The 18,661-nt window shown below is 42.8% G+C and overlaps 1 protein-coding gene across 5 annotated transcripts in view; it reads right to left on the minus strand.

Moving 5' to 3' along the window:
• Window positions 1-1,152: 1,152 nt before the first annotated feature.
• The window catches only part of ITGA11 (integrin subunit alpha 11), a 139,255-nt gene continuing 121,746 nt past the window's right edge, over window positions 1,153-18,661 (minus strand). For all 5 annotated transcript variants that reach the window (XM_040414321.1, XM_040414320.1, XM_040414322.1 and 2 more), the window contains 5 exons: window positions 18,557-18,643; window positions 16,795-16,905; window positions 16,128-16,223; window positions 14,656-14,769; window positions 1,153-2,121 (listed from right to left, as the gene is read on the minus strand). In XM_040414321.1, the coding sequence (XP_040270255.1) occupies window positions 2,062-2,121; window positions 14,656-14,769; window positions 16,128-16,223; window positions 16,795-16,905; window positions 18,557-18,643 (468 nt within the window). In that variant the 3' untranslated portion in view covers window positions 1,153-2,061. The remainder of the gene's footprint in view (window positions 2,122-14,655; window positions 14,770-16,127; window positions 16,224-16,794; window positions 16,906-18,556; window positions 18,644-18,661) is intronic.

An 18,661-nucleotide genomic window follows, 5' to 3' on the forward strand; every position in this document is an offset into this window, starting at 1 on the left:
CGGAATGAATACCAGAATGCCTCTAAAAGGCATTCCGTTATGTATTCCGTCATGGAACTGCGTTATGGTCCGTGGTAATGGAATCCATAGCGCAATTCAGTAAATACCACAACACGAACCTCAAAATATGAAATTCGCTCATTCCTAATTATTTGATTTAAAAAAAAATCGAAATGTTACAAAATGACCAGTTTTTTTTCAATAATAACCAACATAATATTACCACTTGCTCAACACTACTGAACAAAACTTCTAAAATTTACTGTTTCATTTAATGCAAAATGGTGAATAAAAAGGTCAATGAATGAACCTATTCAATTGCTGAATATATGATGCAAGTAGTAAAAATTTGGTGGATTTATAAGGGGGCAGACAAAATATCAGTTTATAGAGCTGAAAAAATATCTGAAAATAGATCCTTCATTTTCTAACGTGTAACCAGGAATTGGCTTGTATTCTATGGAGAAGGGACTCTGTCTATCATTTATAGTAAGTGATGCATACTGTATGTGGTCCCGCTCTGAGGTTGTGAATGTTCTCCTCAGCCATTGTATGAAACAGTTTAATATTTCTGACAAATGTACTAAGGAAGGTGATCAGTGCACGATTTGTAAACTAAGGCCGGGTTCAGATGAGCCCATACTATGGCCACAAATCCTGGCCAGTCTGTGGGTCTAAAGAACTAATGGCATCATATGGATCTAATGTATATTGCTGATAGTTCACATCATTAGCCTCTTAGTTGGACCAGGATTTAAAGCTATGTTACGGATGCAAAAAAAGTACCTATTTTAAAGGGGTTTTTTCGGTTTGCATCAATATCCTTTACAATAATAATTTATAAAGGCAGCTGTAATTTTGTAATGTATTTCTTTTACTTTTATTTCTCCTATATTCCGTTCTGGGCTGTGGTCACATGATCATGTCCATGCAGCTCCTTCTTATTTTCTGTGATGTCCATGGGTGTGTCAAAGCAGGGGCAGTGATGAGGGAAGTGTCTATGTAACTAGCTAGTGGGAGGAGCTATAAACTAGCTGGGTGTTAGGGGCAGTGATAGGGGAGTGTCTATGTAACTAGCTGGTGGGAGGAGCTATAAACTAGCTGGGTAGTGTTAGTGGAGGTGCTGGAGCTGTGGCAGAGAAAGGAGAAGTGCATCATGGGTTTGGTTGGATACAGCAACAGGAAGTGCTACATACAGGATGGAAACAGACCAGAGGGATTTGTTACATGGTGAAAACAGGTCAGGGGAAATTAATTTAAAAAAAACATGTACGATGTACATGAACGCTTATCTGTTTAATTACCATAGTAATCCTGAAAAACCCCTTTAAGCTTGTCTGAAACAAAGCTTAAACTCTATTTCTCAAGAACATTCATCTCAAAATTGACAATCTTTACCGTTCTTAGGGTAAATTCACACGCAACAGATTTACGCAAAACATTTCTATGACTGTTCTATTCATCTGAATTGGGCTTGCAGAAATTAATGTGCTGTCTGCAGAAAAAATCCCATTCTGATGAATGGAGCTGATTTTTAGTTGCAGAGATTTCTGCAGCAAGTTTCTCAGTCTCTGTTCCCTGGCCACCCTTTACTTAGTGGTCTTTTAATAGCAATAGAAAAAAAACTAGAAAATGGGAATAATAATAGTAATACCAGAGATAGAGTATGATGAGAGACTTCCAGGGAAGCAGGCAGTGGTCTCTACCTTTTTGGTAGTGACTGGTAGGTTTATCCCTGAGCAGAACCTGTCAGAGTTTGCAAGTTCAGTCTTTGGCTGTTCCTTAAATTTCAGGTCAGTAAAGAAATAAATAGAGGCCAAAAAGGACGCAGGAGCTCTTACACACTACTCCCAGAGGCAGTAATTGGTGGTAATATTCAAGTTACCATCTCGTCTTCAGCCCTGTGCAAGTTGGCCTTTCTGAGATAATTGCAACTGTCCATTTGTTTTCAGTCCTCCGAGTTGCAGCCAGCTTCTCCTTCTGGCCCCCTTGGGTTGGTATATATATCTATTTATTGGCAGAGGCAAAGGGCCAAGAGTTTCTTGGTCTGGTGTCGCAGCCTTACTGAAAATCTTTATCGTCTTCCTCTCTCTCATGGTGACTACGTTTAAAAAATCCCAGCTGAACAGGAAAAAATAAGCAGGTTATTCATGACCATATCCACTCCCTTCCAAAAGATAATTGCAAATCCTGTATAGACTAGGATTATATAACAACTTCTGTTGTGCCGTAGCCAAAACTGCTGACTGCACTAGGTGGGGACTGGGGAGAGCTGGACACAGAGAGCTTTTACTGTATCAGGAGTAGTGTGAATATGAACTTTTTTGCCACCAGATTATTTTTCCTGCAAGTGCCCTGGAAAAGAAGCTTCACTGTGAAGTGCTGTCTACATTGAGCTCATTCACAGCCCCTCATCTCTGCTCCGGGTGACAGCCGTAGCATCCAACCAGGAGACCACTACAGCTGTCGCTTAGAGCAGAGGCTGGGAAGCTGTCCAATGCAGAGAACATTTCACAATGAAGCCCCACATTTGCAGGAGTAGAATCTGACAGAATAAAATTTCAGATTCGCAAGAGTCCTGATGATGAAAGCTTCTTCTTCTAGGTATGTAAACTGCTGTCCTCCTCTCCTACCTATTACTGTCAGCAGTTTGGCATGATTAAAACTGCTGACGGACTTCCTTAATGTAGCCTAATGAAGATAATCTAGTCTGATTTCTCTAATTATTGATGATACATTATGTGTGTGTGTATATATATATATATATATATATATATATATATATATATATATATATAAGTTCAGGGCAGCACTCCTTGTAGCAAATGTTTGGTGCCAGCGGTATCGACACTCGACCACAGTGTCAAACAACCAGAGGAATAAATACACCGCAGCACGTCCATAAGGTGAAAATGTGGGATCCTTTATTCACCCAAGCAGCGTTGCTGCTTGGGTGAATAAAGGATCCCACATTTTCACCTTATGGACGTGCTGCGGTGTATTTATTCCTCTCTCTCTATATATATATATATATATATATATATATATATAATATATATATATTTGTATGTAAAATATATATATATTTGTATGTAAAATATATATATATTTGTATGTAAAATATATATATATTTGTATGTAAAATATATATATATTTGTATGTAAAATATATATATATTTGTATGTAAAATATATATATATTTGTATGTAAAATATATATATATTTGTATGTAAAATATATATATATTTGTATGTAAAATATATATATATTTGTATGTAAAATATATATATATTTGTATGTAAAATATATATATATTTGTATGTAAAATATATATATATTTGTATGTAAAAAGAAGGCCAAGGCAGCACTCAAATATCTGTGAAAAAAGGGTATTTTAATCACCCATGTGAAGACAGCAACGTTTCAGCTCACTCAATGGAGCCTTTGTCAAGCCAAGGCTTGGTCTGCTTCAAGGGATTGCACCGCTTTTGGATTTGTGTGCTGCTCATCAAAATATATCTCTCTATATATCTATATATCTATATATATATATATTCGAGCAAAAGAAGGCAGCACTCCAGATGATAATGAAAAAGTGGACTGTTTATTCACTCATCAGCTGATGAGTGAATAAACCGTCCACTTTTTCATTATCATCTGGAGTGCTGCCTTCTTTTGCTCTATTATCTATACTTGGGATCTTGGTCGCAGGTCTCTCAGGAGGATATTTTTGCACCCGTTTGTTTTTTGTGTGTACACACCCATTTCATGCTCCGAAACCCAATGGAGAAACCACTAGTGTTGATATACAGGAGCTCAAGTAGTATGCATGATCCACATGTCCAATGAAGATGAAGACTTTATGAAGTTTGACAAGAGTTGCCCGGGATTAGAAAAACATGGCTGCCTTCTTCCAGAAATAATATCCATGGTTTAAGTCTGATATTGCACCTTGTTGGCAATGTTGCCACTCTTTTTGATGTAGTGATATCATTATAAATTTTTTCTGTATCTTATTATATATGAAAACCAAATATTCCCTTACGTCCTACCAGCAGCACAGATGGGGTTAACTTCCCCCCATGGACTGGCGGAATTTTAATGAGCCCAAGCACCAATAATAAAGATTTACACCCCTACAAAAGGAGGGGACACCCCTCCGGCCCACTGTTTTTTTTCTGTCCTCCAGACAGGTGGACTGGCGGTTCCCCCTCCTCCTTTCTCTTTGGGGGAAGTTTCTTGTCATCTTTTTCTTAGGGCATCGGGGGGGTTTCCGCCTATGTTTGCCTATATTTTTTGTTTTGTTTTCTTAACTTAGCCCTGCTTATTTTACTACGACCGGGCTCTTGTTTTTTTTCTTACCTCCCCCCCCCCCCCTTGCTACAGGCTGTGGGTTCCTGTTGGCCAGTGCGGCGCTCCGGTGGTTGCCGCCATCTCCGGAAGTGACGTTGGCCCCTTCCGGCTCTCTGCTTCTCGCCTGGGAAGCTTGCTTCCAGTCTGCCTGTTTGCTTGGGCTATTTCTGGCTGCTTTGGGGGGGATTAATGTATATACATGGATACAATAAGATTCATGTATTGTTGAAATTCAGGATCTAAGATCAAGATCCTCCTGGGGGTGGGATCTCTGCCCATGGGGGCGGAGCTCCGCCTATTTAAAGAGCCGCTTTGCTCTCAGTCTTCCTCTGGCAGCACACGCTTGTTGTAAGCTAGCTCCTAGAGCCCATTAGTACTCTGTACTTTGACTGTCTGGTTCCATTACGGTTTTTTTCTTTTTTCCGCCGCTACTTCGGTGGGCCTCTGCTTACGCCCTTTTCTTTGACGTTTGTCAGCTTGTCAGAATTTACTAATTCTTTGTTCCTTGCAGCCAATGGCTTCACCTAAGGACCTGGAGACACGTAAATCTGTCTCAAAGAGGAAGCACCTGGCCTGCTTTGACTGCAGCGCGCTTCTAGACGACAATTGTCCCTACTCAAGATGCAAGGGTTGCCGTAGATCCCAATCAGCCACAGAACCAACCATGCAAGAGATGTATGTGTGGGTCAAGGGATATGTGGACGAATCCATCAAAGGCGTGGTTAACCTGCTGGATGAGAGGCTTCCTGCTCCTACTCAGGCTCCAATGGATACCTCCGCGCCCGTTGAGAGGCCCGCTGCGATTTCCTTGGTCTCTTCCTCTTTGGATGAAGAGGAGTTAACATCATATTTTTTCCCCCCAGAAAAAACACAGAAATTTTTAAAGTCCATCAGGTCGGGGGACCATGATGTTGACCCTGGGGAGTCCTCTGATCTCACCGGTCGGGCACAGCGTGTCTTTAAGGCGGATTAGACCCTTCTTTCCGTTATGCGGATGGAATGGAAGAAGCCTGAGAAGGGTCCGGTCTTGACTAAGAAATTCAGGACCATGTTTCCCATGGCAAGCTCCTTGGTGGAATCGCGGGGTTCCATTCCCAAGGTGGACATGGCTATCGCCAAATTGTCCAGACGCACTCTGGTCCCAGCGGACGATTGGTCTAGTCTGCAAGACCACCTTAATAGGAGGGCAGAGTGCATATTAAGAAGAGGTTGCTGAAGCTTGCTGAATTTTCCAAGTGCTGATTTTATAAGTGCATTGGAGATATTCAGGAGGTGGATACAATCTAAACAAGTAAGATTTGTTTGTTTAAAATCTTTCCCCTCTTTAAAATGGCAGACCTGGTTCTGTGCAGGAATTGTTGTGCTTTTATTTAAGGTTCCACTCTCCAGAGGTTTGGATGCTGTCTGATCTGTAGACAGCTCTCCATAATGCAGCAGGAAATTGCATTTTTGAAATATGAGATTTGTAAATTAACCGTAAAACAAACTTAGGCTGAGAACGTTGCAATGCCACTGCCACAGAGGCCCCCTAGAAATGGAAAATGGGTTACTGCAGGTTCTGGTAGACTGAGAGTTGTGGATAGAAGACATGTCCCACAGTCTGTGGCTCTCAATAATTCATTTGCAGCACTTTCAGAGTGAAAGAGCAACATGGAGGATGGCTCAAGCACAGTGGGTGAAGAACAATCATCTCCCATGCCTAAAGTATGCAAGACTGCAGCCAAAGACAAAAAAAAGGTGAGGACTGATAGTAAGCAGCTTTTGGTGGGCGATTCCATCATAAGAGGTGTGAAGTTTGAGGAAAATGGTGTTGTGAGATGTCTCCCTGGTGCTACCGCTAGCAGGGATAGATGACGGATCCTAAATATTGTTAGGGAATCAAAGCAGGAAAGGGAGGTGGATGTTATTGTCCATCTTTGGACAAATGATCTGTCTTGCAATGAGGTTTCAAAGGTGAAAGAAGCTTTTCACACACTTGGAAAGGATATACGGGAGGTTGCATCAACTGTTTCATTCTCTGCAGTTTTGCCTGTGCATAACCTTCAGCATGACAGGAAGATGCGCATTAAGGAATTCAATGTATGGCTTGGTAAATGGTGTCTGAACCAAGGGTTTGGCTTTGTGTTAGCTCTCGTTGGAATGGAAAAGAACTGTACAAGAAAGATGGTTTGCATCTTTCTCTCAAGGGAACAAATGTCCTCAGTAAACAGTTCCAAGTATTTGCTAAGGAGCATTTAAACTAGGAAAGGGGGGCAAAAGAGTGAAAATCCAGCAGTCCCACTGCCCCCCGGAACAATGCCAGAAGATGCCAGTAGCACAAAGGTTAAGAAATGACAAGCTTAGATTCTTGTCTACAAATGCTCGCAGTTTAGGGGATTAGATCAATGAAGTTGATGCTATAATGGCATCTAAGAATATAGATTTAGTGGCTGTTACTGAGACGTGGTTCAATGGGAGTAATGACTGGGATATAACAATACCAGGGTTCTCTCTATACAGAAAAGACAGAGAAGGCAAGAAGGGGGAGGGGTGGCCCTGTATGTAAAAGATAGCATAAAATCTAATTAGATACAAGTTAGCGAGAACAATTTAGAGTCAGTTTGGGTTACCTTGCAGCTTGATAATCATAAGGTAACTCGTGTAGGTGTGATATATAGACCACCTAGCCAAGTCAAAGAATTAGATGATCTACTAGTTGAGGAAATGGCTAAAATGACATTGAAGGGGGAAGTTATCATTATGGGAGACTTCAATCTTCCTGATGTAAACTGGAAAACCAAAATGGCTAGTTCTGCTAGGAGTACAGATATTCTAAATTCCCTACTGGGATTATCTCTACAGCAAGTAGTTGAGGAGCCAACCCGGAAGGAGGCCATTTTAGATTTGGTATTCACAAATGGGAATTTGGTATCTGATATTACTGTAGGGGAAAGCTTGGGATCTAGTGATCACCAGTCATTGTGGTTTACTATAAGTACAGTGACTGAGTCACACCACACAAAAACAAAAGTTTTAGATTTTAGAAAAACGGACTTTTCTAAAATTTTGATTAGTGGTATACGAGTCCCTATCAGATTGAAACAGTTTCAATGGAGTCCAGGAGAAATGGGACTACTTAAAAGTGGCACTATTGAAGGCAACAGAAAATTGCATTAGGCTCGTCAGTAAAAGCAAAAAAAGGAAGAGACTACTGTGGTACTCAGCAGAAGTGTCCAAAATCATTAAAAACAAAAAGATAGCATTTAGTAATTATAAAAAAAGAAATAATGAGGATGACAGGCAAATTTATAAGATTAGGCAGTGAGAGGCCAAACAAGTTATAAGAACTTCTAAAGCACAGACAGAAGAGAAATTAGCTCAGTCAGTGAAAAAAGGCGATAAGACATTCTTCAGATACATAAATGAAAAAAGGAAACTAAAACAAGGAATTACCAAATTAAAAACAAAAGAAGGAAGGTATATGGAAGAAGATAAAGAACTAGCTGACTGCCTCAATGAATACTTCTGTTCAGTTATTACAAAGGAAAAAGAAGGAAAAGGGCCTCCGTTAGGAAAGAAGACTAATGAATCTTTTGATGCATGTGTCTTTACAGAGGAAGAGGTTCAGTTGTCTAAAATTAATACAAATAAGTCACAGGGGCCTGATGGGATACACCCAAAGCTATTAAAAGTGCTCAGCGGTGAACTAGCAAAACCATTAACAGATTTATTTAACCAATCACTGGCAACAGGAGTCGTCCCAGAAGATTGGAAATTAGCAAATGTTGTGCCCATTCACAAGAAAAGTAGTAGGGAGGAATCGGGTAACTATAGGCCAGTAAGCCTGACATCAATAGTGGGGAAATTAATGGAAACCATACTTAGAGGACCTTTCACCGATACTGACATTGTGAACTAAGTATCATGACATATACAGCGGCGCCCAGGGATCTCACTGCACTTACTATTATCCCTGGGCGCCGCTCCGTTCTCCCGCTATGTCCTCCGGTATGTTCGGGGACTTGGTTATAGTAGGCGGAGTCTGCCCTTGTTCTCCTGGGCATCTCCTTCTCCTAGGCTGTAGCGCTGGCCAATCGCAGAGCTCACAGCCTGGGAGAGAAAACCTCCCAGGCTGTGAGCTCTGCGCTGCGATTGGCCAGGACCAAACTTACCAGGAAAGGTTAAAGGACCTTAACATGCATAGCTTGGAAGAAAGACAAGACAGAGGGGATATGATAGAAACTTTTAAATACATAAAGGGAATCAACAAGGTAAAAGAGGAGAGAATATTTAAAAGAAGAAAAACTGCTACAAGAGGACATAGTTTTAAATTAGAGGGGCAAAAGTTTAAAAGTAATATCAGGAAGTATTACTTTACTGAGAGAGTAGTGGATGCATGGAATAGCCTTCCTGCAGAAGTGGTAGCTGCAAATACAGTGAAGGAGTTTAAGCATGCATGGGATAGGCATAAGGCCATCCTTCATATAAGATAGGGCCAGGGGCTATTCATAGTATTCAGTCTATTGGGCAGACTAGATAGGCCAAATGGTTCTTATCTGCCGACACATTCTATGTTTCTAGGTTACTCTGCAGCTGCAGCCTCCGCGTCTACTGCTATCGCGGCCACGGAAGTTTCGTCCTTCCTCCGTTCCCGCCTAAATCAAATTCAGGCGGACGTTGATCAGAGGGTTTCTCGGGACGACATCCTGGCCGCATTCAAGACCGTCAACCTAGCGACTGACTTTCTGTGCGACACTGCACAATTACAGCTGAAGTTGGCAGCCAAGTCCATGGCCCTGGTCACTGTAGCCCGCAGGCCCTTATGGCTTAAACCCTGACTATGGGCCTCCCGGAGGCTCTTGGTTAACCCCTGCTACTCCTGCCATCCTTCCGGAAGATTTTCAAATACCTTGTGCCCGTCGGGGGGCGTCTCGCCCATTTCAAGGGAGTCTGGGCCCAGGAAATTCCGGACCCTTGGGTCCTAAAAGTCATATCCGAGGGCTACCTAATAAATCTCAAATCTCCTCCCCCAGACAGATTTATCATCAATCAGCGCTTACTGCCCGCCAAACAGGCGATTCTGGACGCCTACATCCAGGACTACATCCTCAAGGGCGCTCTGGAGGAGGTTCCGGCAGGAGAGCGGGGCTTAGGGATCTATTCTCCGGTTTTTCTAGTTTCCAAAAAAACTGGAGATCTCCGGATGATTATCGATTTGAGATTATTTAATTGATTTTATAAGGAAGGCAAAGTTTCGTATGGAAACTATCAGGTCAGTGATCCACGTTCTCAAACCGGAAGACGTGATGGCTACCCTGGACCTTAAGGATGCGTATCTTCACATCCCCATCCATCCTGCTTCCCGGAGGTATCTCGGGATCGCGGTCCAGGTCTCGTAGGTCCTCAGGCACCTTCAGTTCGTCGCCTTACCCTTCGGGATTTCCTCTGCTCCTAACACCTTCATCAAGGTGGTGGTTTCGGTGGTGGCAGCTTTGAGGCTTCAAGGGCTGACCATAATTCCTTACCTGGACGATTGGCTCCTAAAAGTCTCTTCGGTTCCAGTCCTTACCCACCATCTTCATATAGCTATCTCCTTTCTGCTCCGCCAAGGGTGGATCATCAACTGGCAGAAGTCGAATGTGAGCCCGTCGACTTCGGTAACCTATCTAGGCTTCATAGTCGACTCCGTTGGGATGTCCCTCCAGTTGACTCCAGAAAGAAGAGCTCGGATTCCGGACCTGGCAAGGTTTCTATCTGTTCCTCATCGAGTTCCCATTCAGACTCTCGTGAAGATGTTGGGGCTCATGTCAGCGGCTGCGGATGCAGTCCCTTGGGCTTTGTGGCACCTTCGCCCTCTACAATCTGAGTTCCTTGCCAAATGGGATGGCAGCCCCGCCGGGCTAAATTCCCTTTCTTGTCAGACTCGAAACCTTCCTGAGATGGTGGCTCCATCTCCCGGGGGTGGGGGGGTAGTCTATAACCCAGCCATCCTGGGTCATATTGACAACGGACGTGTCCCAAGTAGGCTGGGGCGCTCACCTAGACGATTCCCCAGTCCAGGGGACTTGGTCTCCTCAGGAGCGGCTACTTTCTTCCAATCTCCGCGAGATTCGAGCCATCCGGCTAGCCCTCCTTCACTTCGCCCCCCCGAATCCGGGGCTTGGCGGTGAAGGTACAGTCAGACAATATGACTGCGGTCCTGTACATCAACAAGCAGGGAAGCACAAGATCTCTACCCCTCCTTTCGGAGATCGGGGTAATTCTTCGGTAGGCAGAGTCGAACCTTTCCCACCTGCCTGCCACCCACATCCGAGGTTCCTGCAATATAATCGCGGATCGCCTGAGTCGCGGTCTGCCGACGTTGGAATGGTCCCTGCATCCGGAGATATTCAGGCAGATAGTCCTCAGGTGGGGTTTGCCAGAGGTAGTTTTCATGGCAACAAAGTTCAACGCCAAGGTGGAGAGGTTCTGCTCCCTTTACAGGGAGGACAACCCCCTGGCGATAGATGCTCTGTCGATACCGCGGAGGGGCGGGCAGGCTGGCTTACATCTTCCCTCTGTTTTCCATGATACCGAGGGTATTGATGAAAATCCGTCAGGATCAGGCCTCTGTGATAGCCATCATACCGTTTTGGCCCAAGAGATCCTGGTTTACCCAGCTCATTCAGATGAGTCAGGGACATTATTGGAGGCTCCCCCCACAGCAGACCCTGGTGTCATAGGACACTCCACTCTGCCCAGATATGCACAGGTTCAACCTGACAGCCTGGAGGTTGATCAGTCCCTTCCCAGAATAGAAGGGCTTTCAGAGTCGGTCCTGAGAACATTGTCGCATTCAAGAGCAGAATCTACCAAGAAAGCCTACTCCAGGATCATGAGAATCTTCTCGTCGTAGTATGCTTCGAACTCTGCGATACTTCAATTCCTGCAGGATGACCTTGACTTGCTCCATCTACTTTGAAGGTCCAAATTTCTGCCATCTCTGCCTGTCTCAACAGACCCTATTCTCGGGACCCGCTCATCAAACGCTTCATTAAAGGAGCCGAAAGATTGAAGCCTACAGTACTGAGGCCCATTCCTCAGTGGGACTTATCAGTCGTGCTCAAGGGGCTAGCATCTCCCCCCTTTTGAGCCTTTGGAGGAGGTAGACTTGAAATTTGTGAAGCTGAAGTTGGTCTTCTTACTGGCGGTAACCTTGGCCAAGAGAGTCTCGGAGCTTCACACTTTCTCGGCTTTAGAACCTTATACCATCTTTCTTCAAGACCGGGTTCTCCTGAGGTTTCTTCCATATTTCAGGCCTAAGGTTCCATCATTTCAGAACATTAACCAGGTGATTTTCTTTGCCAGTCTTATTCTCTCCTACCTCCTCCAGGGATCCTGTCAAACATCCTTCGAATATCTCGAGATGTCTCCAGATCTATGTGGATAGATCCAGGGAGTTCAGGATAGATGAGAACCTCTTTATCCTGTTTGCCGGTAAGTCTAAAGGCCGCAAGTCTTCGATTAGTCGCTGGATTAAGGAGGCCATCAGAGAATCTTTCATTTCCCAGTCTTTGGATCCTCCAGAGTTCGTGAAGGCCCATTCCACAAGGGCCATCTCTACTTCCTTTGCAGAAAGAAGTCTCCTTCCTCTGGACATGATTTGTAAAGCTGCCTCCTGGAGCTTTGAATCCACTTTCATATCCCACTACAGACTAGACGCCAGGGTAGCAGAGTTTTCGGCTTTTGGGCAGGCTATTCTTAGCTCTGCCAGGCATGAAGGCCCTCCCTAGGGGTTTCTTCTTGCTATCTCCCCATCTGTGCTGCTGGTAGGACGTAAGGGAATCGTTAATTTCTAACGATAATTTGTTTTCCCTTAGTCCTAACAGCAGCACACAAATATCCCACCCATTGCTATAGACACAGTGGGATGGGGGGTGTCCCCTCCTTTTGTAGGGGTGTAAATCTTTATTATTATTGCTTGGGCTCATTAAAATTCCGCCGGTCCTACCAATCCACGGGGGGTAGTTAACCCCATCTGCGCTGCTGTTAGGACTAAGGGAAAACAAATTATCGTTAGAAATTAACGAAAGATTGATAAAAAATAAAAAAAAGTCTGGTATTGCAGCTCATCCTGAGGACAGTTGTGGCACTGTTTTTTGAAGACTGCAGCCATGTTTTTCCAATCCAGGACGAGCCTTTAATTTCATCTCTGGTTGGTATACCTACGGTTAGGGAACAAAGGTGGCAAAAACCCAGTCACCTACAGTCCAAATGGATGCATTGTGCAGGTAAAGTTAATGCACCACCTGCAAATAGTGTGGCCCTGCATGTGAGCAGGGTTTCAACCAACCACAGATTTCTTAACGCGTGTAAATACCCTAAGGGGTTTTTCACACGAGCATGTGCAGTGCGGAAATTACACTCCACGATCCTCCGTTTTGGACACTGCTTGTCTTGCAGGAGAGCATGGCATTATACTGATTTATAATTAGGGATCAGTGAACTTGCATTTTTCAAGTTTGGGTTCAGCATTTGGGTATTTGCGCAATTCCGTTATGGATTCTGTTCTCACAGAATTTAACGGAATGCTATGACATAATGCACCGTGGCAGGGCATTCCGTTTTGCATTCCATCATAATCGAAGTCAATAGGCAGCATAACGGAAATCGGACTGCTCCGTTATGCTGCCCATTGACTTCTATTATGACTGAATGCCTCTTAATGGCTTCCGTGGTGCATTCCGTTATATTCCATGATAAACAGAATCCGTAACGGAATTTTACAAATACTCGAACTTGAAAAATGCAAGTTTGTTCATCCCTATTTATAATGCTATGTGCCTCTGCATGACCTTACTCCTGCAAAATCATAGTGACAGCTTTAAGTTACTATAATTCTGTAGCAATGAGGTCCTGCAGAGGCATATAGCATTATAAATCCGTATAATGCCCTGCGTTCTTGCATGACTAGCAGTGTCCATAACCGAGGATCATGCTCACACACAGAGTGTGATTTTCGGATTGCACACACTCGTCTGAAACAGCCCTTAGACATACAGTACAGACCAAAAGTTTGGACACACCTCATTCAAAGAGTTTTCTTTATTTTCATGACTATGAAGGCATCAAAACTATGAATTAACACATGTGGAATTATATACATAACAAACAAGTGTGAAACAACTGAAAATATGTCATATTCTAGGTTCTTCAAAGTAGCCACCTTTTGCTTTGATTACTGCTTTGCACACTCTTGCCATTCTTTTGATGAGCTTCAAGAGGTAGTCCCCTGAAATGGTCTTCCAACAGTCTTGAAGGAGTTCCTAGAGATGCTTAGCACTTGTTGGCCCTTTTGCCTTCACTCTGCGGTCCAGCTCACCCCAAACCATCTCGATTGGGTTCAGGTCCGGTGACTGTGGAGGCCAGGTCATCTGGCGCAGCACCCCATCACTCTCCTTCATGGTCAAATAGCCCTTACTTTCAAAGTTTTCCCAATTTTTCGGCTGACTGACTGACCTTCATTTCTTAAAGTAATGATGGCCACTCGTTTTTCTTTACTTAGCTGCTTTTTTTTCTTGCCATAATACAAATTCTAACAGTCTATTCAGTAGGACTATCAGCTGTCTATCCACCTGACTTCTCCTCAACGCAACTGATGGTCCCAACCCCATTTATAAGGCAAGAAATCCCACTTATTAAACCTGACAGGGCACACCTGTGAAGTGAAAACCATTTCAGGGGACTACCTCTTGAAGCTCATCAAGAGAATGCCAAGAGTGTGCAAAGCAGTAATCGAAGCAAAAGGTGGCTACTTTGAAGAACCTAGAATATGACATATTTTCAGTTGTTTCCCACTTGTTTGTTATGTATATAATTCCACATGTGTTAATTCAAAGTTTTGATGCCTTCAGTGTGAATCTACAATTTTCATAGTCATGAAAATAAAGAAAACTCTTTGAATGAGAAGGTGTGTCCAAACTTTTGGTCTGTACTGTATATGTATTAATAAAGTGACCAATCCAAGAGTGATAAAAAGATCTCTGTTCACTGTGGTCTTATTATACCTGTGTAAAGTGCTTTTGAACTACAGTCAATTTCTGTTCGTACAGACAATGGCAATACATTCTCCATGGTTCTCATCAGCATTAAATTGATAAGACCCTAAATAAGCCAGCCTTTCATTACCCCCAAGGAGCAAATAATTCATATACATAACATAAAGAACAATAAACACTATTTATATAGCGTTTTTGCTGTACATACTGTAGCTGTAACCATAAAGTAAAGGTAAAGCCTAAACTTAATGTTGGGTGACAGGCCAGCTTCAGCACAATGCTTACCTTCCATAGAGCCAGGACTAAGAGAGCCAGCAGCAGGAGCCCACCTATTGTACTGCTGATTATAACCCATATTGGAACCTCCCACTCCTCCCTCTTGGAAATGTCAAAAGTGATCTAAAAATAAATAAAATGGCACGGTACAGGCCATGTTACTTTTAAAATTTAAAAACTGTACAATAAAAAGCACACAAGTCAATAAATGTATACTGAAGTTCTTTCCAGTTGGAGGCAGTAGAATCCTATATGAAGAGTTCTTTATTCTCAATTGATTATATTGTTTCTTGTGCTGTGTGGTTTAACTAAGTATACTGGAGATTTAGATGCATTCTGCTAATTTATACCAGATATAAATTTCATCAGTTAGTTTTTGAGTAAAAACATTACAAAGAGCAGGTTTTCAACCAACCGCAGATGTCACAACCCTAATGTTTTTTTTTTATAGGATCTGAAACTCGGCATACTTCCATGTTCTGCTCCATACATACCTTCACAAACCCTAATCACACCCTATCCACAGGACCCCTGTACCTCTCTCCAGAACTTGGCCCGGTGTCACGCCCTCGAGAATGGAGAGGTAGTGACGCATGCACTGCTCTCTCCATTTACTTCTATGGAAATTCTGTAAATAGATGAGCCGCACTTTAGATACTAAACCGTTCTCGAGATAGGTGTGATTCCCAGAGGCCCACATCTGATGAATGTTTATGGCATAACCTGTGGATATGCCAGAAATGTCCAGATAGGCATACCCCTTTAAAGGGTACTTTAATGGGAATGATTTTGCTTGCTGCACAAGGTATGGTCATAGGGTTTAATCACTAATGAGAGTGACCAAAAACCTCCTTTAGCTGGAATCTATTGTTTTACTTTTATACATACAAGTACAACATCTCCAAAGGACCACCGGCTTGCCAAACTGGATTTCCTGTGGCACATTTTAGGGATACTGATCATCTTTCTTTGTAAAGACTACCCACCTTGAAGACAACTTTTCAATGTGACTTGTCTCAAATAGGTTTCACTGTGTAATAACTGTCATTGACTATTGTCTTTTATGGCCAGTGCATTAAACATTATTATTCTGACTATAGCCAGCTTTCGTGCTCTTCTACATGACCATATTATGACTTCATACAACCTTTTGAGTTGTAGAGAATCATACGGCCCCTATAGAAGTGCACAAGGTCTTTCTCTACCTCCATTTCTGTCTATGACATGGAACCATACTGCAACACACACAGTGCCTACAGTGTCATTGTATGGTTCCACAAGGGCCATGTAGGTTGTCCAGTCCATAATGAACCTAAAGACACATAATCCAATGTTTTCAAGTATTTTTAAGAAAGGAATTCTGGCTGCATGGTACTGTAAATGCCCATTGTATCTGTGACAAGTAAGTTACTTAGTGACATCATAACATAAACTTAACCCATAAGACTGATAACAGCAGTATGAAGTAAAAAAATTATCACCTGGCGGCTGGGTTCCTCCTCTCGAAAAATAAAAGGACTGTGGAATTTTCGTTGTAAGGAAGCAAAACTAACCAGACTAACAGAGCGGAAATTCATCTGCAAAAGAAATTCTAAAAACATTCAGAATATGCATTTTCTATTGCTACCATCATTTATACAGGATATGTAATCATATTCCAACACAGGGGTGGACTAGGAATTTAAAGTGGCTATGAAAAAAAACTAAGTGTCCCTATGTTGTAGGCGGGCTCAAATTGACTGAAGACGGGCCAACACAAGCAGGCAGGGATAACAATAAAAGCCGGAGGGCCAGCAATAGCATAGTACAGCACAAGATACCGCCCCTGAGGAATCAAATATCACAGTGCAGCACATAATACTGCCGCCCTCACTGAAGTATTCAATTGTATCACCATCCTGAGATAAGGAATTTAGGAAGGAATCTGCGGCCACTGGTCAGGTACATAAGTGTTAATTAATGCTGAAAGCATCAGATTGTTATGTAGCCAGTAGTGGCTGTGAGGAGGGCTTCGATGGCCCCCTGGGCATGGTCCCAAGGGAAATTTACCTGTAGGGTCAATGGCCAGTTCGCTCTTGTTCCAACGCGATCCTGTTGTATCTCTTATTACTTCTCCACCCCATCCCACCACTAGCATTAGGTTCTTACCACTTTGAAAGATCTTCTCCACAGATATCCATACAGAGTCAGTGTTCCCTCCTGATTAGAAGTAAGACTCATAGTGCACTCAATGGTCACCACATCTGAGTTCGTGTGATTCTGAAAAAGACACAAACTCACCAGTCATGCCTGCTAATGGTAGCGTGTGTAATGTGATGTCATCTACTTCTTCATCTAGATCTTATGATGCACAGGTATGTAGGTGTTGTGTTGGATTGGAGTAATGTGGGTTCACCAGAGGAGCTAATTTGGAGCTCACTCTTCTGCTGTACAATCATGCCTCAATCCACTTGTCTGTTGTCATGAACCCATTTGCAGCTAGGCCCCATTATTATGTTTGACCCTGGTCCTCTGGTGGGCCCCTCCAACTGTGAGTTTTCTCTGGTCCAAGTGTTTGTGAATGAATTGTTTAATAAAGCTGATGATAGATTGCAGCCATATGCGGGAGGACTATAAAGAGGCGCATGGAGTCCCAGAGGCTATGTACTACAAGGTATGGGCCTGATTCTTTATGGTGCTATATTACACAGATATTCTGTTCTAAAAGCAACGCTTTAAAGTAGCTCTCCCACAAAAAAAAAGTATTCTCTGACCTGTTAGAAAGGTCCATGATGTAACGTAGTGAAGGTAATCTTCTTATCAGTGACTGTATTTGTGAGTTATAACCTTCCTTCTGGTCCTCAGCTGTGTCATGTGACCAGAACTCTGATCTCCAACTGACACAGGACAGAAAGTCGGTTACTTCTCTTTTCATTCCTATGAGACTGACATTGAGGGCTCCCTTAGTAATAAATAGAGAAACTGGCTTCCTGTCCACACATAAGAAGCTGCGTTATTTGGAAAGTCAGAGTGTTGGTCACATGACACAGCTGAGGATCAGGAGGGAGGGGATAACTCACAAATATAGTCACTGGTAAGAGGATTACATTCACTACAGTTTATATCTAGTACCTCTCTAACAGGTCAAAGAATAAAAAGAATTGTGGCAGTGCTTTTTCAAATAGCAAAAGCCCTAGTAATACAGCATGGAAACTACATGCCATTTTCTGTGGTTAGGGTGTTCTGTATTCTTGTAGTACAGAGGATATCCATTTGAAAATATGACAATTTGGGGAATGTTCGTTTATAAATATTAAAGGGGTCGTCCAGTACATTTATATTGATGGCTTGTCCTCAGGATAAGCCATCAATTTCAGATCACCGGGGGACACCCCCACGATCAGCTGTTCCAGAATAGTTCTGGTGCCGAAACTACACAGATCTGTTCATTGTTTAGTAGACGGAGCAGGTTTCTGCAACATTCACTTCAATGAGGGCAGTGCTGCAGGTACCAGCTCCGTCCACTACACAATAGACAGAGCTGTGCAGTTCCGCTGCTACCCCCGAACAACTGATCGGAAGGAGTGAGGGTTGTACTGTAGGTCCACCGTTGATATGATATTGATAGCCTATCCTGAGGATAGGCCATCAATATCAAAATACTGGACAACCCCTTTAAAATAAAATGTATACTATCCAATATAGCTTTTTGTTGTTGTGGTCAACTGTATAGTAAACTGAAGTATACTGCGTTTTCCTATGCAGTTAAGAAACACTTATCCTGATGTATACCAGGTCGACGGCAAATGGAGCCTATGGATAAATTTCAGCTACGGTATATGTGACAGAAGCTTTCCTGTTGCATATGCAGAACGCAGATAAAAAAATAAAAAAAATAAACTGAACAACATAACTGCTTTGTAGACATTACCAGCTGTGGGATGTGAGTAAGGTCCTCCTCAGAAGGCTTCTTTCGGTAATCTGTACTATTACCCCAGACATTGCATGTTTCATTCCCCTATTGCAAAAAAACACC

Source organism: Bufo bufo, chromosome 1, assembly GCF_905171765.1.
Source record: "Bufo bufo chromosome 1, aBufBuf1.1, whole genome shotgun sequence".
NCBI lineage: Eukaryota > Metazoa > Chordata > Amphibia > Anura > Bufonidae > Bufo > Bufo bufo.